Source organism: Oncorhynchus kisutch, linkage group LG17, assembly GCF_002021735.2.
Source record: "Oncorhynchus kisutch isolate 150728-3 linkage group LG17, Okis_V2, whole genome shotgun sequence".
Lineage (NCBI taxonomy): Eukaryota > Metazoa > Chordata > Actinopteri > Salmoniformes > Salmonidae > Oncorhynchus > Oncorhynchus kisutch.
The window spans coordinates 49,268,579-49,294,450 of record NC_034190.2 but is presented as its reverse complement, the minus strand read 5'-3'; the positions used below and the strand labels follow the sequence as shown (position 1 = coordinate 49,294,450).

The following is a 25,872-nucleotide window of genomic DNA, read 5'->3' as shown; positions in this document are numbered from 1 at the left end:
AAAAAACATAAACAATTAAACCTTTCATCCATAAGACGTTATAGGCCTATGCGAAGAACGTGGTGGTGATGCTGATAGGCTACATCCGGTGTCTGGATAACGTGGATGCTGAGGCGGGTACCATCGGGGAAGCGACAGACCACGCCCTACGCTCTACACAGTGAGTCCCAGCGCAAAATCGGCGATACCTCAGTCTGCCTCACCTTCAACAGGCCCGACCGAGTGGTGCCATCATCTAACAACGAAAACATCTAAGAAAAACAACCGAGAACTACGTCCATCTTTAAAGATTTGGCCAGAGGATGAATTCGACGTTATAGTATATTCTTACAATGATGTAACCCACTGCGATTTTAACTAGAGTTTATATGCATAGGCATTTTTTTTTGCTGCGACATGCTCGAAGCATCTTTTTTTTGGTCTCTTAAATTGTAATTCCTCCGTAGTTAACTGTCAAGCTTTACCTCTGGGCTGCAGTATTTTTTCAACCTTGAAGACATAAGAATTAAGGACGTATCTTGTAGCATCCAAGCGGGTCTGTCATTACTTATTTTACAGTCGACTGGGCCTGCAAATTGTGATTCTCGACTATTTTATTCCAACCCCGTCAATTGAATTTGCGCAATGGCGGATGCAACCTCCGAATGTAATATCAAGGTGTTGTGTCGCTTTCGCCCTCTGAATCAATCGGAGATTCTGCGTGGGGATCAATTTATTCCTACATTTCTGGGAGATGACAGTGTCAGCGTTGGGGTAAGGCACTTTGTTTATGATATGGTCATTAATACATTATTCACTTTTTCTGTTTTCGTTTAGACTGCCAATAGCAATAATTTGTGATTAAAATTAGGCTACCTGACTGTAATAATTTCTGTAAACTGCGTAGGCATCAGTTGAGCATTCAGTGCAGTCGGCTCTGATTTCCACCCAGTGTATAGGCCTACATGTTTTATTTACTGCGGCAACATATCAGGCCTCATATCCAATAACCTACCAATTTACATTAACCTTGTACTTGCTTAGGTTGTTGATAACAGAAATGAACCCCTTTCAATGGAAATGGGCTCAAGATATTTACTACAGGCCGCCGCCTATATGGATAGTCTACATAGCCTGCCAATAGCTAATATTGCTCGAATGTTATTTTAGCAACCATATGCTGTTGTTTTTCTCATTGTAATGATTTGGTTCGTATATGTATTGGCAATGGTACTTTAAATGTATAGGCAGGGATTGCATTAGGCCTATGTAATAAATGCCACATACATATTGTACGCCACATAGCTTAATCATTCCCTCCTCAGACAGGCCTACTAGTACTGTTGGGTTCCTCAGGGCCAGGACCGAGTGGAATGAGAGAGTGGATTTATTTAGAGTTTAACTGAGGACGTTAAGGGACACACCTTTGGCTGACCTTCTCCTCAGTCATAATTCTTTACAGCGGGCCAAGAATCTGTTCTCTAACTGCTTATGGAGGAGAGGATCAATAATTATTCTCCTGTTGAGAACCGACTCACTCTACCTCTGTGCCAGACTGACTGCCTCACTCTGGACAGTGATTTTATGTTCGTGACGATGCGTCTGCATTGCTCGTGATGTGAATGGGTCAGCTTCAGGCTACTTTTGTTCGGTTTTTCTAAAGGGGGGGGGGTGATATTCAATGAAGGCCTGTTGAACAATGGACACGTAAACAGTCATCCTTTAACTGTAACAATACATTCTAAATGATTTCCCCATTTCAAGACCAGCCATGTCAAACTCTTGGCCACGTGTCATCTGCTTCAGAAAAGTCGAACGTAATAATAGATTCGCAATGGGTAACAATAACGTGGCTATGTTACAAGGGGTACCAGTACCGAGTCGATGTGCAGGGGTACGAGGTTATTGAAGTAGATACCGTGCCTTCAGAAAGTATCCACACCCCTTAACTTTTTCCACATTTTGGTGTGTTACAGCCTGAATTTAAAATGGATTAAATGTAGGTGTTGTTTTTCTCAATGACCTACACACAGTATCCCATAATGTCAAAGTGGAATTAGGTTTTTCTAATTAATAAAAACGTAACCCCTTTGGCAAGCCTAAATACATTCAGGGGTAAAGATTAGCTTAGCAAGTCTCATATTAAGTTGCATTGTCTCACTCTGTGCAATAATAGGGTTTAACCTGATTTTTAACCTGATTTTTGAATACCTCATCTCTGTAGCCCACACATTATCTGTAAGGTCCCTCAGTCGAGCAGTGAATTTCAAACACAGATTCAACCACAAAGACCAGGGAGGTTTTCCAATGCATCGCAAAGAAGGGCAAATGTTGGTAGATGGGTAACAATAAAAAAAAAAACAGACATTGAAAATCCCGTTGAGCATGGAGAAGTTATTAATACACCCAGCCAATACAAAGATACATGCGTCCTTCCTTCCTAACTCAGTTGCCGTAGAGGAAGGAAACCGCTCAGGGATTTCAACATGAGGCCAATGGTGACTAAAACAGTTACAGAGTTAATTGGCTTTGATAGGAGAAAACAGAGGATGGATCAACATTGTAGTTACGCCACAATACTAACTTAATTGACAGAGTGAAAAGGAAGCTTGTACAGAATAAAAATATTCCAAAACATGCATCCTGTTTGCAACAAGGCACCAAAGTAATACTGCAAAAAATGGAGCAAGCAATTCACTTTTTGTCCTGATTACAAAGTGTCATGTTTGGGGCAAATACAATACAATACATTACTAAGTACAACACTCTGTATTTTCAAGCATATTGGTGGTTGCATTATGTTATAGGTATGCTTGTAATTGTTAAGGACTGGGACATTTTTCAGGATAAAAAATAAACAGAATGCATCTAAGCTCAGGCAAAATGCTAGAGGAAAACCTTGTTCAGTCTGATTCCACCAGACACTGGGAGATGAATTCCTTTCAGCAGTACAATAACCTAAAACACAAGGCCACATATAAACTGGAGTTGCTTACGAAGAAGACAGTGAATCTTCCCAAGTGTCCGGGTTACAGTTTTGACTTAAATCTATTTGAAAATCTAGGCAAGACTTGAAAATGGTTGTCTAGCAACGATCAACAACCAATTGGACAGAGCTTGAATAATTAAAAAAATAGTAATGGGCAAATATTGTACGATCCAGGTGTGGAAAACTCCTAGAGACTTACCCAGAAAGACTGCCAAAGGTGCATCTACAAAGTATTGACTCAAAGATATGTCTGTATTTATTTTTCAATAAATATGCAAACATTTCAAAAAATATGTTTTAACTTTGTAATTATAGGATATTGGATGTATATTGATGAGAAAACAAATCAATTTAATCCATTTTTAATTCAAGTTGTAACACAACAAAATGTGGAATAAGTCAAGCGGTATGAGTACTTTCTGAAGGCACGGTATGTAGAGTGCACTTGGAAAGTATTCAGACCCCTTGAATATTTCCACATTTTGATACGTTACATGCTTATTCTAAAATGGATTACATCGTTTTTTTCTCTCATAGATCTACACACAATTCCCCATAATAACAAAGCAAAAACTGTTTTTTAGAAATGTTTGCAAATTTTTTCAAACGGAATTATCACATTTCCATAAGTATTCAGACCCTTTACTCAGTACTTTGTTGAAGCACCTTTGGCAACGATTACAGCCTCGAGTCTTCTTGGGTATGATGCTACAAGCTTGGCACACCTGTATTTGGGGAGTTTCTCACATTCTTCTCTGCAGATCCTCTCAAGCTCTGTCAGGTTGGATGGGAAGCGTTGCTGCACAGCTATTTTCAGGTCTCTCTAGAGATGTTTGATCGGGTTCAAGTCCGGGCTCTGGCTTGGCCACTCAAGGACATTCAGAGACTTGTCCCGAAGCAACTCCTGCGTTGTCTTGGCTGTGTGCTTAGGGTCATTGTCCGGTTTGAAGGTGAACCTTCGCCCCAGTCTGAGGTCCTGAGTGCTCTGGAGCAGGTTTTCATCAATGATCTCTCTGTACTTTGCTCTGTTCATCTTTCCCTTGATCCTGAGTAGTCTCCCAGTCCCTGCCGCATGATGCTGCCACCACCATGTTTCACCGTATGGTTGGTACCAGGTTTCCTCCATACATGACACTTGGTTTTATCAGACCAGAGAATCTTGTTTCTCATGGTCTGAGAGTCCTTTAGGTGCCTTTCGGCAAACTCCAAGAGGGCTGTCATGTGCCTTTTACTGAGGAGTGGCTTCCACCTCGCCACTCTACCACAAAGGCCTGATTGGTGGAGTGCTGCAGAGATGGTTGTCCTTCTGGAAGGTTCTTTCATCTCCACAGAGGAATTCTGGAGCTCTGTCAGAGTGACCATCGGGTTCTTGGTCATCTCCATGAGCAAGGCCGTTCTCCCTCGATTGCGGCCAAACTTCTTCCATTTAAGAATGATGGAGTCCACTGGGTTCTTGGAGACCTTCAATGCTGCAGACATTTTTTGGTACTCTTCCCCAGATCTGTGACTCGACACAATTCTCTCGGAGCTCTGCGGACAATTTCTTCGACCTCATGGCTTGGTTTTTGCTTTGACATGCACTGTTAACTGTGCGACTTTATATAGACAGGTGTGTGCCTTTCCAAATCATCTCCAATCAATTGAATTTACCACAGGTGGACTCAATGGATCAATGGTAACAGGATGCACCTGAGCTAGTCCACCTGAGCTCAATTTCGAATCTCATAGCAAATAGTCTGAATACTTATGTAAATAAGGTATTTCTGTATTTTATTTTTGATACATTTGCAAAAAAATAAATACTATTTTCGCATTGTCATTGTTGGGCATTGTGTGTAGATTTCTGGGGATTTTTCATGTTTTTTTAATCCAGTTTAGAATAAGGCTGTAACGTAACTGTAACGCTCAATGAGTGAATGGGTGTGGAGTCAGGCGCAGAGTGCAAAGGATGCGGGAAAAAACACGCTTTAATGTCCAAAATAAAAATAACAAAATAGTATTACCCAACACAGGCGTAACTATTAAAATAAATAGTACCCTTATGGTAAATAACAGGACAGCGAGAAAACCCAACAAAACACTAACACCTCTCACAAAATACAGAAGAACAAGCCAGCACAAACAGAAGCGGGCTAAACGAACTTAAATAACACCAATCTAACAACCAAACAATGAACAGGTGCAAACAATTAGACAAAACCAAATGAACACGGAACAAAGGATCGGTGGCAGCTAGTAGACCGGCGACGACCACCACCGAGCGCCACTCGAACAAGAAGGGGAGCCACCTTCGGTAATATTCGTGACAGTAACAAAATGTGGAAAAAATCAAGGGGTCTGAATACTTCCTGAAGGCACTGTACATATAACTAGGAATGAAGTGACAGATAGTAAAGAGTAGCAGCAGCGTATGTGATACGTTAGTGCAAAAAGGGTCAATGCATATAGTCCGGGTAGCTGTTTGGTTAAATATGTAGTTTGTGCAAAAAAGGGTCAATGCAGATTGTTTGGGTAGCTATTTGGTTAACTATGTAGCTAGCTATTTAGCAATCTTATGGCTTGGTGGTGGAAGACGTTCAGGGTCCTGTTGGTTCTGCTGCCGCTTGCCGTGTGGTAGCAGAGAGAACAGTCTTGGTTGGCTGGAGTCTTTCACAACTTTTAGGACCTTCCTCTGACACCGCCTGGTATAGAGGTCCTGAGTGGCAGGGAGCTCGGCACCAATGATGTACTGGTTGCCAAGCAGTTGCCATATCAAGCAGTGATGCAGCCTGTGAAGATGCTCTCAATGGTGCAGCTGTATAACATTTTGAGGATCTGAGGGCCCATGCCAAGTCTTTTCAGCCTTCTGAGGGGGCAGAGGCGTTGTCGTGCCCTCTTCACGATTGTGTTGGTGTTTGTGGACCATGATAGATCCTTAGTGATGTGGACATCGAGGAAACTTGAAGCTCCCTTGACCTCCTCCACTACAGGCCGCCGTCGGTGTGGATGGGGGCGTGCTCGGCCCTCCGTTTCCTGTTGTCCACGATCTGCTCCTTTGTCTTGCTGACTTTGAGGGAGAGGTTGTTGTCATGGCACCACACTGCCAGTTCTCGGACCTCCTCCATATAGTCTGTTTCATCATCGTCAATGATCATTCATAGTGACTGTGTAAGCACTGGACAGATTAAACAGTATTACCTACACTCTGTATCCTAGGTCACAGGATTATTTTTGCTACAGTTTTGGATTTTTGTCCTTATTGTGCCTGAGCGTATTTTTTCCGTCTGTCCCGTTAATTTATTCAGTGATCGACATACATAAATCATCTATTACTATCCATAAACAAGGAACCAAGATCAAACTGGATTGCATTTCCATGGTTTGTTTGGGATATATAAATGAAATAACAATGCTAGTTGGAAAGACAATTAGAGACAAGAAAATGTCCCTCGTTATTTTCCACTTCAGTATGTCTATACCATGGTTTATCTTGGTCTGTGCATTCCAAATAATAGCTACAGTATTTGGTTTACAAAACTGACCTAATCTCTTTGTGTCTCCCAGGGGCGGTCGTACGTGTTCGACCGGGTTTTCCCCACCAACACCACTCAGGAGCAGGTCTACAATACCTGTGCTAAACAGATTGTCAAGGGTAAGGAAAAAATACTGGCAGAATGAACATCCACACACAGTCCGTGGAGGTGTATTAGAGAGACAAAAGAGAAGTCAATGTGAGGTTCTGACTCATCAATTGATTAAATCAGTCGGCGACGTCACACGTTAGTAGCCTATTTGCGGCCTTTGTTTCCCATAACTGTGTTCATATTTCATATTTATTTATAGGTTATTGGTGTCTTTCTTATTTGAAGGCCTGAAGACATTTGTTTTCATTTCTGTCATTTCCTCAAATGATCTTGGTTTCCCTCTGTTTATATAGATGTGCTGGGTGGATACAATGGCACTATTTTCGCATATGGACAGACCGCCTCCGGCAAGACTCACACCATGGAGGTACAGTTGGAGTCAATGATATGCATAATACAGTATTTTCAAATACTTCTGAAAAAGTGATGATCTCCCATTATGAAATAACTCTATAAATCAGCATAAATTTGGCTCCCGTTTGGTTTCAATCTAAATGTAATACCCCGGATGTTGCTTTGGGGGCATTTGCACCCCATCTAGTACATGGTATTGGAAAAATACTGCTAGTAATTATATGAGGATTTTAATATTCATACAATATACGTATAACAGGTATTAACCTCTCAAACTCCAGAGACTGACTGTACAGTATGTCTTTATAGGGGAAGCTGCATGACCCAAATCAGATGGGCATCATCCCCAGGATTGCAGAGGACATCTTCAACCATATCTTTGGCATGGACGAGAACCTGGAGTTCCACATCAAGGTTTGGATTCATCTCCATCTCCTCATCCATATATAGGATGATTAGTTTTTTGTGAATCCCTTACAATCTTAGAAAAAAGGGTTCCAAAAGGGTTCTTCGGCTGTCCCCTTAGGAGCACCCCATAGGAGCACCATTATTGCAGTTAGAACTACGGCTGTTGCGGTGACCATATTACTATCATACCAGTAAGATTCCATGTGACCATGGTCACAGTAATCTCCTTTTATGCACTCTGGACATTGGTAGGACCCAAACTCGCTAGCAACCGTCAGGTCGCTAAAGGCCTGGTACTCAGGGTTCTATTGTCCCTCTAACCACTCTGACATCAATGCAAATGCAATAAAACATTTCCTTAAACACTTATCATCAAAGCAAGTATGTGCTTTTAAAACTCACTCCACTGTGATTAATCAATTTGAAGAAAGATGTGGAACACATGGTCGTTGTGGGTGTTGTTTCAAAGCCTAACAACGAAATGGACCGCACTTTGATTAATTCAATAACACCCATACACAACATTAGACCATATGCATACGAGCCCAACCTCGGAAAAAAAAGAAGGATTGTGCTGTTATACTGTACATAGCCTACCACATATTATGAATGGCAGAAAAACATACACAAAAACTGATTTAAGATTTAAGTCAAAACGGATGTCTTTGATCTAGCCTATATTCCAAAATGTAACAAATTCTGGTAATCGCCTTTGAGTGTGGACTGTATTATTATGCATACTAGATGGACTGGTTACATGATGCCACACTCCAAACTTTCTATCCCGTCTAGGAGAGAACGTAGGCCACAGGCCTAGGCGATGCTGTTGGTTCATTGATTGTGCAGTGCGGCTTACAGACGAATCCTACAATTATAGTGAATTTGTATTTGTTTTTGAATAGCGTAGTAATAGGGTGTCACATTAGGCTACCGTTAGCTATAGAATATCTCACCACCGTGCGTTTCCATCTCCTCCCCTCTCTCCTTCATTACTTTCTCAAGCATGCAGAGAGAGGAGGTGTCAACAGATTAATTAAACATGTTTAGTTGTGAAAACATTTTGCTATCGATTTTCCAGGACAGATTTCACTTAGTTTCCCAAATTAATCACTGGGTAGCTGCAGGAACAGGGTTGGAGAGCCCATGGCATACAGAGTTTGGGCGGAATATCACCTGTCATGCTGAAGTGAAATAACCGGAGTAGCTTACCCGGCATGAGTCAAAAACGAACCTGCACAAATGTGGGCTCCATTTGCTATTAGAGTGCATACAGATGACGTCTTTTTTCCCCGATCCATTTGATATTGGGCCATTGAAAATCGAAACAAATTTGACATATTAGTGAAGACAAGATTAAATTGAGAATAGTCAGATGGGTGAAAATAGTATCACTTGATGAGAGAACAGCTTGTGCAACCTGAGGCAAGGAACAGAGCGCAAGCTTTTTTAGCGACTTTCTCAAATCATCAATGGCCTACAGTCGCATCATGCAGCCCATATATGTTCTGATATGTTCTGATTCTAAGGTTTGCATCATTCACAACTAAAGTTGCCCAAAAAATTCTAAACGTATAGGACCTGTTTGAAATGATCATTTTTACGCTCAACATAGCCACTTCTTATGCACACTCGCTACGGAATGGGAAATATAAAATGTATATTTTATTCAGCTAAGTTCAATTATATTCTTCTTTACTGTAAAATCATACAATGTAAAATAATGACACCGGACTTATAAGCATATCTTGTCTGCTAAATGAACAAGCCTACAGCCTATGGCACGGCGCATAGCCGGATAACATACAGTAGGCCGACTCATATTCTGTTCTTCTGAAATACATTCTCTTCATATCCTAATGTTTCTTTAGACCTGCCGAAAATAAACAATGGATTTATTTTGGTGGTGTACGTTCAATTGATTTATTAGCCATTTTTAAATGTACATTTTCTTAAGGCCTCTAGGTGTGGAGGCCTGGAGATGCTAAACCTGTTTATGTTCATTAACGTCATGACCGCCACAAACCTAGGTAGAACCCTTTTTGGATTCCATGTAGAACCCTTTCCACAGTGGGCTCGTGGGATGCCAAATGGTTCTACCTGGAACCAAAAAGGTTGTAACCGGGGACCAAAAAGGATTCTTCAAAAGGGTTCTCCTATGGGGACAGCTGAAGAACCCTTTTAGGTCCTAGATAGTACCTTTTTTCCCTAAGAGTGTAAGAGTAATCATCAGTTTGTATACCGCAATGACTTGGTGCTCTTACATGGAGCCACGGTATGGATGCCTTGATTGAGGTTCTTCTTCTCTTTCCCTTTTCCTGCACTTAGGTTTCATATTTTGAAGTCTATATGGACAAAATTCGGGATCTGCTGGATGGTTTGTGCACAGTTCTTTATTTAGGCAAATCTTCTCAAAAAAAAATGGTCCATCCTAACGGTTGTTCCCTGTACCTTTTAGTGACCAAGACTAACCTGGCTGTTCATGAGGATAAGAACAAGATCCCATATGTGAAGGTGGGTTCTGACGATGCCCACTTGTCAGTAGCTACACCTACGTCCGTTCCTAACGGTGCATATTCATTATTCATTATTAAGTATTAAGTATGCATATTCATTATTAACCCTTTTTATCACCGCACTCCGCTGTCACCCCCCTCCTCCCCCCCTTCCCTGTAATGCAGGGCTGCACCGAGCGCTTTGTGTCCAGCCCCGACGAGGTCATGGATGTCATTGACGAGGGGAAGAACAACCGCCATGTTGCCGTCACCAGTAAGCCTTCAGAGCGTTCTCGCCGCTAGTCCGTTCCGTTTCTTCCCCACCTGTCTCTTAGTAGTGAATCCAGCGCCCTCTTTCTGCTAGCAGGAGAGTTGCATGGTTCATCAAGTGTCTCACGACAGTTGGGTCGTGTGGCTCGTTATATGGCATATATAACGGGACTTCTTCTCACACGTATCCTGCTTACAAGCAGCATCTCTATTTGAAGGACGTTCACAATTGCAATGGTCCACCTGGGTGTCTGCTGGCTGGTGTAATACTCTCACTGTAAAATAGTGGGTGCAATAAGATAGGAACAGATAAGTAACACAAGCCTTTATTCTGGGGGACTGTAGGTCGCATCAGGAGAAGGATTCAGATATGAGTTTTGTCCTGAAAAGGGTTTGGTAGGGGCGGCAGGGTAGCCTAGTGGTTGGACTAGTAACCGAAAAGTTGCAAGTTCGAATCCCCGAGCTGACAAGGTACAAATCTGTCGTTCTGCCCCTGAACAGGCAGTTAACCCACTGTTCCTAGGCCGTCGTTGAAAATAAGAATTTGTTCTTAACTGACTTGCCTGGTTAAATAAAGGTTAAATAAAATAAAAAATAAAAACATACCGATCATTTCAATCTTATATCAGTGAAATTCACCAGAAAAGCATTCATTAAACAATCCACATGTAAAACCATCTCTGTAAACACTAGATTAGATGTTGTGCATATTGACATGAAGATGCTCATTCGCCTCCGTGTTGTTCTCCCGCCTCGTAGACATGAATGAGCACAGCTCTCGCAGTCACAGCATCTTCCTGATCAACATCAAGCAGGAGCACGTGGAGACGGAGCAGAAGCTGTGTGGGAAACTCTATCTGGTGGACTTGGCTGGTAGTGAGAAGGTAAGTCTTCACATCCTTGTCTGTCTGGTTTATCTAGCTGGGCTGAGGTGAGAGAGGCTATGGGTCGGTCTACTCTGCATATGCCATTGTGACAGAGCTGACATTATAAGCACAGTAACACTGGGGTTTTTGACCTTTCCAAAGGTCATTGAGTCACAGTAAGTAATTAAGTCTCTCTCTCTCTCTCTCTCTCTCTCTCTCTCTCTCTCTGCCCCCACTCCCTTTCTCTCTCTCTCTCAGGTCAGCAAAACGGGCGCTGCGGGTGCCGTTCTTGATGAGGCCAAAAACATCAACAAGTCTCTGTCAGCCCTGGGCAACGTAATCTCTGCACTGGCTGAAGGGACGGTGAGTCCAGGACAGTGAAGCCGTCTACCTTATACACCTGTCACCCTAATGTCGATCCAGCCCCTGCACACATCCACCAGTACCAACTCACTGTACAATCATCTCCCTGCCATCCATGCCAAAACCCATCTGAAGCCTGGTCAATGCCAACTCACCACACATACCTATCAATGCCTACCTTCTCCTGGCCTTACTCTGCCGTCAACTGAAAAAAATGGTTATTTTGCCGTCCCCATAGGAGAACCCTTTGCAGAACCCTTTTTGGTTCCAGGTAGATCCCTTTTCGTTCCAGATAGAACCTTTTTGGGTTCCATGTATAACCCTTTGAACAGAGGGTGACTTGGGAGACCTGGAACCAAAAAGGGTTCTCCTATGGGGACAGCCGAAGAACCCTTAGGAACCCTTTTTCTTTTATTCGAAAGAGTGCACTTACTCACTTCGTCCCTTCTTACTCTGTTTTGTTTGCTAGAAAACCCACGTGCCGTACCGTGACAGCAAGATGACCCGTATCCTGCAGGACTCTCTGGGTGGTAACTGTAGGACCACCATGTTCATCTGCTGCTCTCCGTCCAGCTTCAACGACGCTGAGACCAAGTCCACCCTGATGTTTGGACAACGGTAACAAACACTTTGCCCCCATCTTGTCTTCTCCCTGCATTGACAATGTACCATGTCAGCAGTGTCAGCTGTGTCAGCTGAGTATAAGCTGTTGAATATGCAGATATTACTGGTATGATGAGTATAAGCTGTTGAATATGCAGATATTACTGGTATGATGAGTATAAGCTGTTGAATATGCCAATTACTGGTATGATGAGTATAAGCTGTTGAATATGCAGATATTACTGGTATGATGAGTATAAGCAGTTGAATATGCAGATATTACTGGTATGATGAGTATAAGCTGTTGAATATGCAGATATTACTGGTATGATGAGTATAAGCTGTTGAATATGCAGATATTACTGGTATGATGAGTATAAGCTGTTGAATATGCAGATATTATTGGTATGATGAGTATAAGCTGTTGAATATGCAGATATTACTGGTATGATGAGTATTAGCTGTTGAATATGCAGATATTACTGGTATGATGAGTATAATCTGTTGAATATGCCGATATTACTGGTATGATGAGTATAAGCTGTTGAATATGCAGATATTACTGGTGCGATGAGTATAAGCTGTTGAATATGCAGATATTACTGGTATGATGAGTATAAGCTGTTGAATATGCAGATATTACTGGTATGATGAGTATAAGCTGTTGAATATGCAGATATGACTGGTATGATGAGTATAAGCTGTTGAATATGCAGATATTACTGGTATGATGAGTATAAGCTGTTGAATATGCAGATATTACTGGTGCGATGAGTATAAGCTGTTGAATATGCAGATATTACTGGTATGATGAGTATAAGCTGTTGAATATGCAGATATTACTGGTATGATGAGTATAAGCTGTTGAATATGCAGATATTACTGGTATGATGAGTATAAGCTGTTGAATATGCAGATATTACTGGTATGCTGAGTATAAGCTGTTGAATATGCAGATATTACTGGTGCGATGAATAGAAGCCGTCGAAGCCACCGCTTCAACATGTCATTCATGTCATTAACGTTCCCCCTGCCCTCCAGCGCTAAGACCATCAGGAACACGGCCTCCGTCAATCTGGAGCTGACGGCTGATCAGTGGAAGAGGAAGTACGAGAAGGAGAAGGAGAAGAACAAAACCATGAAGGAAACGGTTCAGAGGCTGGAGGCTGAGCTCAACCGCTGGAGGAACGGTGAGACGTACTGTAAAACACAGAGCTGGAGAGCATTTATCATGGTTGAGGATTCCTAGTCTATTACTTTGTTTTATTGTTAATAATCGTTTTTTTTCTTCTCCCTAAATGTTGATTGAATTTATGCTCTTAACATACTTTAAAAAGGACATGCTTGTCATGCATATTCTTGATGTTCCCTTGAACTCTGCTTGAGGTTGGGAGCAAGGCACACGGACATTTCATTTCCTGGAAAAAGCTAGACCGATGAATCGGAAGCCAATTCTCTTAAAGAGCTGATGTGGACTGCTGACGCGTCTGCTCCTCATGCTCCTCTAGGGGAGAACGTTCCTGAGACGGAGAGGACCACTGCGGACGTGGTGCGTCTGGAGTCGGTGGAGGAGCGGAGCCCCGTGATGATCCTGGACAACGACACCTCCTCCATCGTGGTGCGCATCTCCGAGGAGGAGCGTCAGAAGTACGAGGAGGAGATCCGCAAGCTCTACAAGCAGCTGGACGACAAGGTCAGGGCCTGTTGAAACACACCATACACCACGCCATACGCACACACACACACACACACTGAAGGGTATTTACATACCCTGAGTGTTACAAAACGTTAAGAACACCTGCTCTTTCCGTGACATAGACTGACCAGGTGAATCCAGGGGAAAGCTAGGATCCCTTATTGATGTCACTTGTTAAATCTACTTCCATCAGTGTAGATGAAGGAGAGGAGACCGGTTAAAGAAGGACTTGAGACGATTGAGACATGGGTTGTGTATGTGTGCCATTCAGAGGGTGAATGGGCAAGACAAAATATTTAAGTGCCTTTGAACAGGGTATGGCGGTAGGTGCCAGGCGCACCGGTTGTGTCAAGAGCTTCAACTCGGCTGTGTTTTTCACGCTCAACAGTTTCCCGTTTGTATCAAGAATGGTCCACCACCCAAAGGACATCCAGCCGACTTGACACAACTGTGCATTGGAATCAACACGTCCATATTTCCACTAGCAGACCAAGTGACCAAAGTGTGTGTTTCTCCACAGGATGATGAGATCAACCTGCAGTGCCAGTTGGTTGAGAAACTGAAGGAGCAGATGCTGGATCAGGATGAGGTGAGGACACACTCTGGACACACACTCGGTTTCCCTCTCTGTATGTATCTCTGTCTAGGCATCTCTCGTTCATGCAACGGTCTTATTAACAAATATGTCCGCTTTTTATTGGGATACAAATCTTGATGATCCTGAATCTATACGTGCTGGTATAATGCTATCGTAGTATATAGTGCTCTTTGTGTTAATGGGCACTAGGGGGAGTAGTGGTAGAGGCATAGGAGGTCTCACCTTTGTGTATCTGCCATTGTAGCACGGGCAGCGCCATTTAGGCCGTCATGGGTAGATGGCATACAGCTTATGTCAAAGTGACGTCAAAAGTTGCACGTTCAGCGAAAATGTGGGGATTTTCGCCAAGTGTGTAGACGTACCTTCGAAAACCTTGTTGTCACACCTCCTTGAGGTCTGGAGAATTCTATGTTAGGTCGAAACGGCTACAATGGTCCACCGGCTTCCAACGGTTGCATTTTTATTGGATGTTAAATTTACCCTCCTCACACATGCCCGTAGAAGGAGTGTTATGTTCGTCACTGTTTTCCGACCGCCAGTGTGTTGTCCTGTTGCAATAAAGACGATTAACCTGTCAAAAGGTTGTGTTTGTTTCCTGTTAGAGTCGTAGGGTTCGCCACAAAAATTATAGGGTTTTTCATCTGCGATTTCCTGGCCATCGTCACGCACTGCCGCTCCTACGGTACGACTCTGCTGAGCGCCTTTGGAGCTCTGCCCAAGCCAGGCGTTTGATTGGTTTGAAGTGTCTGCGAAAACGTCACTGATTTACACTGGGGTTTTCCACTCCTTTGAGCCATTGATCTCACCAGGCTTCACCAAGCTTTCCGATTAGGGAAGCCTGGTTCTCAACGCGGCTAACCCTAAATCTAACCTTTTTCCTAACCTTAACCTAATTCTCCTAACCTGCTACATAAGTTCTCCTAACCAGCTACGAAAAACTCACTTCTGACCGTAGCTGTATAACATCTAGTCAAAACCCATTGAGGCTATCTCCATTTTAAAGTGTTTGAAAAAAGTGTACAGCCAATATTGGTGATGTACTGCCACCTGCAGCACTAGAGTCCTGAACCAGATCTAATGTGTGTCATTCATTTATTGTGACCACTGGATGGCAGTGATAAAGCTTAAAGCCATTTACAGACCATAGCACCCAATTTCAAGATGAAGACAATGCTCTGATCATTGGCTGATCTCTCCCAACCCATAGGAATCCCCACCCTGTTGACCTCTTTAAAATGGTGGAAGCACTCAATGGAAGTGTCCATGCTAAAACTTGGGTTATATCCCCGTTTTCCGGGGGCAGTCCCCGTTTTTGGTGGCCTGTCCCCGGCAATGTTCCCGTTTTTAACTCTGCGTTAAAAACAGACTGCAAAGTGAAATAATATTTTACGTGGCAAGAAAGACTGGACAGCAGAGTCTGCCGGTTGATCTCTCAAATCGCGTTGTGCTTATTTTGTCCAGCAGAGGGGGCTGCTCACTATATAATCTTCATTCACTCTTCTTCTACTAAACTACTTGCTCGAGCTAGTTTTAGAGAAAACTTCTGTGGAAAACTCCACCAGAAGCTTAGCAAGTGTCAAGTGAATCCACAACATCACCACAAACGTCTTTTCAAGCCAGGTAAGTTAAAATAATTTGAGATACTAGCTAATGATGTTATAATGTCACAATGTATTATATAGATAGATGATCTGCTTTATTAGGTTTTAAATAGGTTATGCTAGCTAACATGAGCTATGTCGACTCAGTTATCTAGTTAGGTTAGCTAGCTACTGGCATGGTAGCTAGGTTAAAAAACGTTCACATGTAAACATGCAGTGGACAGGCTATTTTGAAAATATGATTATATTAAATGAATGCACAATTAATTATGATAATATTTATTTGTAGATTACAGTTTTAATGGTTTGGCATTATAATAAGTATATATTTTGACATTTTCATGGATAACATTCGCATAATATTTACTGTTAGAGAGTGGAGAGGAAGGAGAGGAGGAAGACTGGATAGGAAGAAGAGTGAAGGAGATAAGAGGAGGAAAGGTAAAGATATGATTACAGAGACTGCCAATTTATTATTCCAAACAATGTTTTTGAGATAAAATACAAAAGTGAGGCAAGCAATGGGAATCTGTTAACCAAAGTAGTTTATCTAATAGTGTGCTATTTATTATTACAGATTGGAGAAGGAGAAGGAAAGATGAAGGGAGTGAAGCGAGGAGAGTGTGGAAGAGTGAGGTGGAAAGGTAGAAAAAGTTAAGAGTGACACAATGACATGAGACAATGTCCATTTATACGCTCAGGTCAAGACAATAGAATGGTTTTACTGCACCCTTTGTAATTCCTCTTTTTCAATTGGCAGTGGGGGACGAGCGGCAGTGGTAGAACATCAACAGACGAAAAAGCATAAAGCTTCTCTGATTGGCCGTGTTGGTATGCCCTCTGTCACCACATTCTTCAAGAAGGTAGCGCCTTTCCCAAGAAGAATATGATTTAGCTGTGCAGGAGGGATGTCTTTACATACCATACTATGTGACACAATCATAGTTACAGATCTCTGGGCTGCACAAGCACAACTGACACGAAAGCTTTATGAGCCGAAGTTTACATGTGCTAGGACAAAATGTGAAGCAATAGTAAGTAGCGCGTTAGCACCATGGGCAACTACTTTGGTAACACAGGACCTAGACCAGGTTGAATTTGTGTCCCTGTACATTGATGCGTCCAATCATGGACATGTAAAAGCTGCTGCCAATACTAGTCAGATATTGTAAGATATATGATGGCAACACATCTGTGGAAACAAACCTGCTTGGTTTTGTCGAATTGAAAGGAGAAACAGCAGAGGAAATTGCAGCTGAGGTCCTGGAGGTCATTAAAAAAATGTCACCTGGAAAACAAAGTCGTGGCATTCTCTGCCGACAACACAAATACCAGCTGGGGAGGGTCAATGTCCATACCAAAGTTAAAAATGCACTGCAGTGGGAGGTGATTAGCTTAGGTTGTCCTGCCCACATCATTCATAACACGGCCAGAACAGCTTTGGATATGATTCCCCTTGATGTTGAGTACCTGCTCACAAAGATATTTGGACATTTTCACCGTTGGAGTAGAAAGACTGAAGAGGTTTTTTTTAGGACACAGAAATGTTCACTGGCTGTCCATGCTCCCTGCTCTAGAAAGAGCGCTGAAAATGTATGTGCCATTGTAATCCTTTTTTCCTTTCTGAAGACAAATGCCCTGTTGTCCTGCGAACAATGTTCGAAGATCCACTGACTGAACTTTGGCTGGCCTTTGTCCATGGAAACCTGACCGTATTCGGTGGCACGATCAAGATGCTTCAAGGCCAGGACCACTGTGCTGTGGAGTCCGCTGCAATTCTGAGAAACATTGAGGCAAAATTGACTGCAAGACGTGATGACAACTTCATTCCAGTTTTGTTCAGAGGACTTCTGAGAGAGCTGGAGGACAATGGAGCCATGTTTAAAGATAGCTTTCTCAAAACATCCCAATCATTCTTCACTACGGCTGTGAACTACTTGCAAGCATGGTGAAAGCACACAGATAATCTAAAATATTTACATTGTCTCCTTTTTACAAAGGCAACCTCAGCGTGAAGAGATCCAGAAGGCAGCAGGCATACTGCAGGAAAAAATGCCCCATTGTGGCCATCAATGAGGATGCATTGTGTGATGAGGATACTGGATTGCAAGAGTTCCTAAAGGGTTACCCACTTCAAAGAGAACACTAACGTGGCTAGATTAGCGTCTGTTGTCATGTGCTTACCTGGAAGTAATGCACCAGTCGAGAGAGTGTTCTCCTAAATGAATGATCTATGGACAGCAGCAAGAAATAGGTTCACTGTTCCTACCATCAAGGCCATGCTTATTGTGAAGACAAACTTCAACCTCCTCTGCCAGGAGTTCATGGAGAAGCTGGCCGAAGACATAGCAATCCTGAAGGAGATACATTCTTCTAAGAAATATACAGATTAGGTTGGTATAAGTATATTATGTAGTTACCAATCTCATCATCATCTTATTTATTTATTATGTTAAGTATCTCACATATACTATTGTCTGTTTTTTTTTCTTCTCTCAATTTTGCTCATGTTCTCTTCTACTCTTATTCTACCCAGGCCACCAGGACCACTGAATGGCTGTTCAGATTGGACAGTTCTGTCTTATCTGTAGTGTGTAGTTGTTTTTTTCTATCACTGTGCCTGTTAGACTAAATACTTGAAACCGGAATTGTCCCTCTTTTAAAAAATGTCATAGATAATAACATTGGATATTTGAATGATAAAATGACCACCGAACTGGAAATGTCCCCGGTTTTAATTTCAGAAATCTGGTCACCTTATGGTAGAGGTGACATCTTATGGGGATGTACAGTAGGCCTATACAGAAGATGTTGTAGAATTATAACCAAGCAAACAAATAACCTGGAATCCTCAATATATCTACTCTAAATATAGTTAATAATCTGATACATTTCCTACCCTTTCAGTGAGGCAGCAGATATCTTTCAATTGTGAACAGTTGTCATAGCAACAGCAGGGGATGACTCAAATGCCAATTCTAAATCCAGGCCATCTGTGTGTGTCTTGTGTCTGGTTGTACTGTGTAAAATATGAATATTACGAATATTGTGTGTTGTCTGAGTATGTGTACAGTGTTCCTATGTATGATCATGTTTGTGAGGCTGTGTTCACGTGATCGTCTCTCTCTCTCTCTCTCTCTGTCTTCTAGCTGCTGGCGTCGTCCCGTGGGGATGGGGACAAGGTGCAGGCGGAGCTGGGCCGCCTGCAGGTGGAGAGCAACTGTGCCAAGACAGAGGTGAAGGAGGTGCTGCAGGCACTTGAGGAGTTGGCCATCAACTACGACCAGAAGAGCCTGGAGGTGGAGGAGAAAGGCCTGCAGAACCAGCTGCTGGCCGACCAGTTGGCCCAGAAGATGGTGGGTTCAGCAGGGCATAGAAATACAAGGCATAGAATGGACATAAAGTCTACAATGCTTTTCTATGAAGTGTTGTATGAAGTCTGTGGGCTTTATGGATTCATTGCTCCACTTGAAATGACCAGAGCTCTGCCGACGTGGCGGCATCATTTTGATTCGATTTTTGCACAAGTGAATCTGTAGCCTATCTATTGTATTTCTTTCTGCCCCCTGTTCAATCATCTTGTCCAACTCTCTTGTCTGCTGTGCAGGCCAATCTGATGGAGTTGGAGGCGGAGCTATCCCACATGCAGGAAGTGAGTGGTCAGCAGAGGAAGCGCATCGCCGACGTCCTCAACGGCCTGATGAGGGACCTCAGTGAGTTCAGCACCATCGTGGGCAACGGGGAGATCAAGCTGGTGAGTTATTTCCATCTCCTACTGCCCCTCTGGAGCCACCACCCTGTGAGCCTTTCTTTCAATCCCTCTCTCCCCCATCCTTCTCTAATCTCTCTCTCTCTCGCTCTGCTGCAGCCGGTGGAGATCAGCGGGGCGATCGAGGAGGAGTTCACGGTGGCCCGTCTCTACATCAGCAAGATCAAGTCGGAGGTCAAGTCCATGGTGAAGCGCTGTCGCCAGCTGGAGAACCTGCAGCTGGAGTGTCATCGCAAGATGGAGGAGACGGGCCGCGAGCTCTCCTCCTGCCAGCTCCTCATCTCACAGGTCAGCCTCCAGCTCTACTGGGCACCTCAGTGTACGCAAACGCAGACATCACAACCAGTTCGAATGACTATACTCTACACAGCACATGTATATAAATACATATGGTATGTTGACACCATGTACACCAGAAGAGGCTGGTGGGAGGAGCTGTAGGAGGACGGGCTTCATTGTAAATGGCTGGAATGGAATCAATGGAACTGTATCAAACATGTGGAAACCATTGATTCCATTCCAGCCATTTACAATGAAGCCCGTCCTCCTACAGCCCCTCCCCACCAGCCTCCTCTGATCCACACATAAGACGCACTTTACCGCCGCACACAATGAATGCATTCTTCCGTCACGTCGTTGACAAAACGTGTAGACATTTTATGAGCTGTGCCGATGGGAGCGTGCTTGTGCGCCAAGTGACTCTGTGCGGGCCGTTCGCAGCATGAAACGAAGATCCGCTCTCTGACGGAGTACATGCAGAGTGTTGAGCAGAAGAAGAGGATGCTGGAGGAGAGCCACGACTCCCTCAGCGAGGAGCTGGCCAAGCTGCAGCACCCGGGTAACACACACCATCCACCCTCACATCAGCCAGGCTACAGGCCCCGGGTGGGGAAACCAGACCTTACACATCTCTCTCTCTGTGTGTCACAGATAACTCTCTGCTGGAGGAGAAGGATGGAGAGAAGGGTGAGACCGAGGAGGGTAACGTCAAGGTAAACATTGACTCCAATAATGCTAATTGTTTCACCTGTTAACGAGCAAAAATGAAAGGAATCTGACATTGTTATTTTCCTTATGGTGGTTCAGAAGGTTCCTCGGCAGCAGGGGGACTCTCACCGTGGTCTCCAGCAAAGGCAGATGGCCCGTCTGCGGGATGAGATCAACGAGAAGCAGAGGATCATCGATGACCTCACTGAGTCAGTGTCATCAAGACTACTGTAACCCTCTCAGTTTATGTGCCGTTGATGAGATAAAAATTAAATATCACTGTAAAAAAAAATATATATATATATTTGTCTCTCTCTCTCTCTCTTATTAAACATGATCCTCTCTCCCTCTCTCAGTCATAACCAGAAGCTGCAGATTGAGTTGGCTCAGGTGCTTGCCGACTTTGACCGTTTGAAGAGCGTGGACAGCAGCAAGAGCGAGCGGCTGGAGGAACTGTCGTAATTCTGAACACAAACACACACACACACTGACACAACGTGTAGTCACAAAGTTAAGAAATGTATTCTGATTTGGATGTTGCTGATGTCAATGGGTTTTCTCTTCCTGTCAGATTCCTGCATGAACGCCATGAGCAGACCAAGCAGGACCTCAAAGGGCTGGAGGACACCGTCGTGAGTGGCCCTCTCTCTGTATTGCTCTCAGAACCCTCCTCTCTTTCTTTTTCTCGCCCCATCTGCTTCTTTTCTTTTCTCTCTGCATCTACCTCTCTTTTCTCCACTTTCTCCCTCTTTTTCCTCTCTTTGACTACTCTTCTTCTCCATCTCTATTTTCAGGCCCGGGAGCTCCAGACCCTCCACAACCTGCGCAAGCTGTTCGTTCAAGACCTCACGTCGCGGGTTAAAAAAGTGAGCTAGAGATGGCGAAAGACAGAAGATGCCCCCTGTTAATCACTATGCAGGGCACTAAAGCCCCCCACCCCCCTTTCATCTCTCGTTATTTCTCTCTGTTCCAATTCTTTTCTTTCGTCCACAGAGTTCCGAAATGGAGCCTGATGACAGTGGGGGGTCTTGCACCCAGAAACAGAAGATTTCCTTTCTTGAGAATAACCTGGACCAGCTTACAAAGGTTCACAAACAGGTGAGAGCCTCACAGGATAGTTGTGTCTTCTGACTTGTTTTGATGAAGTAAAAGCTTACTGGTCACAACTAGGAACTTCTCTCCTGCTTCCCGAGCGTGAACACCCACCATGGTCCTACATCGTGACCTACCGTCGCCCCCCCCCCCCCCCCCCCCGCACACTTAGTCCTCTACCCTTGGCTCCTCTTGTCTCTGTCTCTTTTTCACCTCTTGTTCTTGTGCTTTTTTAGTGTGTGAGCATGGATGTGTTAAAGGCCCTCGCTTCTCCTTCGCTTCCATCTCCCAGCAAGCTTGGTGTCCCCTTCTCTTCTGTATATATATATATTTTTCTACCTAAAATGTCCCTCTGCTTTTGGCACTACGCATAAGGCTTCTATAAGGGACACACACGGCTCGATGCTTCCTTAACACTCTCTTTCTTGGCATGCGGTCTTTGTTGTTGTTGTACATCAGAGATGTTTGAAAGAGGAAAAGAGTGAGCCGTATGTGAATGTGTGTGTTTGTGTGATGCCGTACTCACAGAGACGTTATCACATGTTATCTTGACAGGTTCTGAGCTGTTTTAGTCTGGCATGAACCGAAAGAGTGTATTTATCTTTGAATGTTTACATGATTTCATGCTACGGGTTATGAGAGAAGAAACATTTCCATTCAAAATACCGCCGTGATACAAGATACTCAGGGGACACAATAATATTGAAAGAAAGCGGGCGTGTGTGGCTAAATGTCACTTTTGATGAGTCATGAAACGCATCCGTTTTATGTCAAGGTCAGTGTGCAGTCTCCTCCCCTTCCCTGTTGTTCATACAATCTCCCCTCATCTCCCTCAAACTGGCGTCACCCAGTCTCAACCCACCCTCTCTTACCTTATCCACCCCTGATCAATCAGTATTCCCTGCTATAAATCTCTCTTCCCTTGTGTCACTCTTTTTTTCTTCTCTCTCTCCTCCCTTCCCTCTCTCTCTCTCTCTCTCTCTCTCTCTTTGTATTTCTCTGTAGCTGGTTCGTGACAATGCAGATCTGCGTTGTGAGCTTCCAAAGCTGGAGAAACGTCTTCGGTCTACTGCTGAGAGAGTTAAGGCCCTGGAGACGGCACTGAGGGACGCCAAGGAGGGCGCCATGATCGACAGGCGTCGTTACCAGAAGGAAGTGGACCGCATCAAAGAAGCCATGAGGACCAAGAACGCTCTGAGGCGCCCCCATGCTGCACAGATCGGTAGCGCACCCACTCCAAATATAGCTCTACTGACTGTGATTCTGCGCTATTTATTGGATGGAGAGCTACATAGGCAGTTATTGATCAACGGAATAATAAATGAATAATGATTTGGAATAGTTATTGACTGATTGACCTCAGCATTACTGTCATCCTGCAGCCAAACCAGTGCGGCCGAAGCAGCTGCCGGTGTGCTCTCCCACCAACCCGTTCTACACGCGTGCCAGTGAGCCGGCCAACACCTACAGTAATGCCCTGTTCCAGAGCTCCATCACAGAACAGACCACGGCACCTATCTCTCAGATCAGCTCCGTACCAACCAACACGTGAGTCCCATCTCACGCTCGTGTTAAGTTCCTTTAGCTTGGAATAGTTGACTTGTATTGGTGTGTTATTAGACTTCGGTGTGACTGTGTCCTGTTGTCTGTGTTGAGCAGAGTGTCCACGGCGCTGGGCTACAGAGCAGTCAATCCCGCAGACATGCTGGAGTCCTACCCACTCAACATAGACAGGGATAACGGTGAGTCCCAGAGCCATTACAGTTTAAACAATCACCCACGCCACCAGGTCTGTTTTTGTTTTACTGTACATTATATGTTACACTAGCTAACAGCTTGTAATTAGGTTATTGATTGTCAGGAAAGAAAGTGTTTTTAGTTTTTATACACACTAATGCTCACTCTTCTCTGTTATATTCATGAACAGGAAACACCGTAGACGTCAATGACAACAGGTAAGCATATCGGCGCCTCACCTGTATATTGTATAAGTATTACAATGAGACTAATTGCTACTTCTAGCTTTTGTTACTCTATTAGTACTACTACAACTGCTGCTTCTCCCACACTACAGTATTGAATCGTGTGTGTGTGTGTGTGTGTGTGTAGGAGTGATGTGCACTGTGGCAGTAAGGTGGACGACCCAGGCAGACTCTACATCATTCAGCAGGAGACCGCTGCAAGTTAATGACATGGTAACTAACACGCATGCACACATTAACTCGCCGCAAATGATGTCATCAGTACACATGCCGAAGGGATGAATTACTCTCCCCTGTTTGCAACTTGTCTCCTAACGATCGATTTCCTTTTCTTTCCACAGATGGCCGAACACTGTGTTCAGTACCTCTCCCGTATATTTGCATGCAGCCGTCTAGCGTCCCTCCCCCTGCACCCGTACGTGGCCAATGATGCCCCCCCCCCTGTAGCCCAAGTCTTACTGTATAGCTCAGCCCCATGCTCCCAATGGTGACCACCCACTCATACGCTCCTGTGATTAGAACGCATAGTAGTGTATACTCCTGTATGGGTATTGACCAGCACTGTGTCTGTGTATGTACTGTCCCACTTTACTCGACAGTGGCATCGTCATGCTGACCTAGAGCGTCGTCATAGCCATGCCCTGGCATCGCTCCTATAAGACGTCTTGTCAGCTTACGAACAAAGGATCTCACTCTGCATGTTGCCCAGCTAGCCAATTAGCCAACCTGAATCTGTGCATGTTTCATGACAGCGTTACTCAATTTTTCTATGAACTGGGATAAACCGCTACAGATGTCATGCAGAGTTTATGATGCTTTTGTACTCGCTGTATGATGTCATTGTCTAGACAGTACTGAGGCATGTGTAACTCAGCCGTGCTCTATGGCCTTTAGAGTCTAACCCAGCCTTAATAATAAACAACAACAGCTGATTTCACATGATCATAACACCCAGCCATGTGTGTACATATAGAAGTATCTGTGTATTTCCTACCTCTAGCTCTACTGATACAACTTTTGGCGTCATTTCCAAAACTGATTCCAATATGTTGTTATATTAGTAGATTGTAGGCAGTGAAGCGAGCTGTTATGTTGTCCAGTGAACTCGTTTGTTTATACAAAGATTCCTCTTCGTGAAGTAAAGCATGAGGTTATTGATCAGATAGTCTCTATTTTAAAATAGGGGCCCTTCTACCTGCTCCTCAAAAAATGCATTTTGACAAGCTGTTCTCTCTATGTTCTGTTACAGGGAACAAAATCACACCAAACATTTCTCAACCTCTATAAAAATTTCAAAAGTGAAGTTATTCAATGTACCACGAAACACCATCCGAATGTGTTTTCAAACTTCTCCCAACTGAGCTGCCACCAGAAATGGGCTTGAAAGACTTTCATTTTATAGTAAACGTGGCATGTTAGTAATATCAGCTTTACGTAACTCTCCAGTGCTCTGCTGTGTTTTCTCAGTCAGAATCCTGATCAGCCAATCGGGACAGAGAGAACCAGCGGTTGCTGGAGCTGTGTTGGTCTTTTGACAAGTATTGCACTGTATAGAGTTGGTACACTGACTATAGTCTTGACTGTACAGTGTTGACTTCAGGTCTATCTAACAGACCTTTTGACCCACATGTCGGTCTACCAATATCAACAATATGACTGGAACCTACAGCATCTCAGGATCTCTGATTGATAACAGTGTGTAGTGGGGCCACCTATGTCTGGTCTTTTTAACCACAAAATTGCTATGTGATCGAAGACTCATAACCTCCTCCACTTGGATACATGAAAGACTGAATGATTTCGAACCAGACTTGCCCCCCCCCGATGACTGTTTTGATTCCCGTTTGAGGTCGTTTTTGGGTGTAACATTTTTGAGAAATTGTACTACAGTCTATAGTACAATAGTGTGTCACTGTCTGACTTTAGCATATGTGATAATATTGTTCAACTTGTAAGTATAACAGCATATCAGTATGTGATTAAATGAAAGAAAATTAGCCACTTAATATTACTTTGTTAGGGAACCATAATGTGTACTGTATGTATTCATTTCTGTAGGCCTATATGCTCGTTATGTGATTCATCGTGCGACATGCATATTTCTGTATATACTCATTAAAATATGTGAATCATTGTGTTGTAGTTGGCAGAAATAAACCCTTACCGAAATAAGTTATTAAAGACAATCATGTCCAAAGAA

At 43.5% G+C, this 25,872-nt stretch overlaps 1 protein-coding gene across 2 annotated transcripts; it reads left to right on the top strand.

Annotated features, from left to right (window-relative positions):
* Positions 1–140: 140 nt before the first annotated feature.
* On the top strand, positions 141–25,872 carry kif5aa (kinesin family member 5A, a). Of its 2 annotated transcripts, none has more exons than XM_020506023.2 (29): positions 141–753; positions 6,512–6,599; positions 6,885–6,958; positions 7,255–7,359; positions 9,679–9,727; positions 9,809–9,864; positions 10,032–10,119; positions 10,875–10,999; positions 11,240–11,344; positions 11,814–11,962; positions 12,989–13,137; positions 13,456–13,640; positions 14,164–14,232; positions 18,992–19,198; positions 19,450–19,596; positions 19,711–19,899; positions 20,332–20,449; positions 20,542–20,603; positions 20,698–20,828; positions 20,955–21,056; positions 21,170–21,230; positions 21,393–21,464; positions 21,592–21,696; positions 22,696–22,912; positions 23,073–23,238; positions 23,350–23,432; positions 23,618–23,645; positions 23,800–23,885; positions 24,014–25,872. In XM_020506023.2, exons 1-28 carry the CDS (start codon positions 625–627, stop codon positions 23,876–23,878), a joined length of 3,138 nt encoding a protein of 1,045 aa, XP_020361612.1. In that variant the 5' UTR covers positions 141–624; the 3' UTR covers positions 23,879–23,885; positions 24,014–25,872. The 2 variants fall into 2 exon arrangements, with proteins under 2 accessions (XP_020361612.1, XP_020361614.1); XM_020506025.2 differs by having other exon boundaries at positions 142–753; positions 20,698–20,807.

Coding starts and splice junctions, on each gene's coding strand:
- kif5aa (XM_020506023.2), top strand. CDS start 625: ATGGCGGATGCAACCTCCGAATGTAATATCAAGGTGTTGTGTCGCTTT. Junction 19,199..19,449: donor ACCAGTTGGCCCAGAAGATG/GTGGGTTCAGCA, acceptor TCTGCTGTGCAG/GCCAATCTGATGGAGTTGGA. Junction 23,433..23,617: donor CAACATAGACAGGGATAACG/GTGAGTCCCAGA, acceptor ATTCATGAACAG/GAAACACCGTAGACGTCAAT.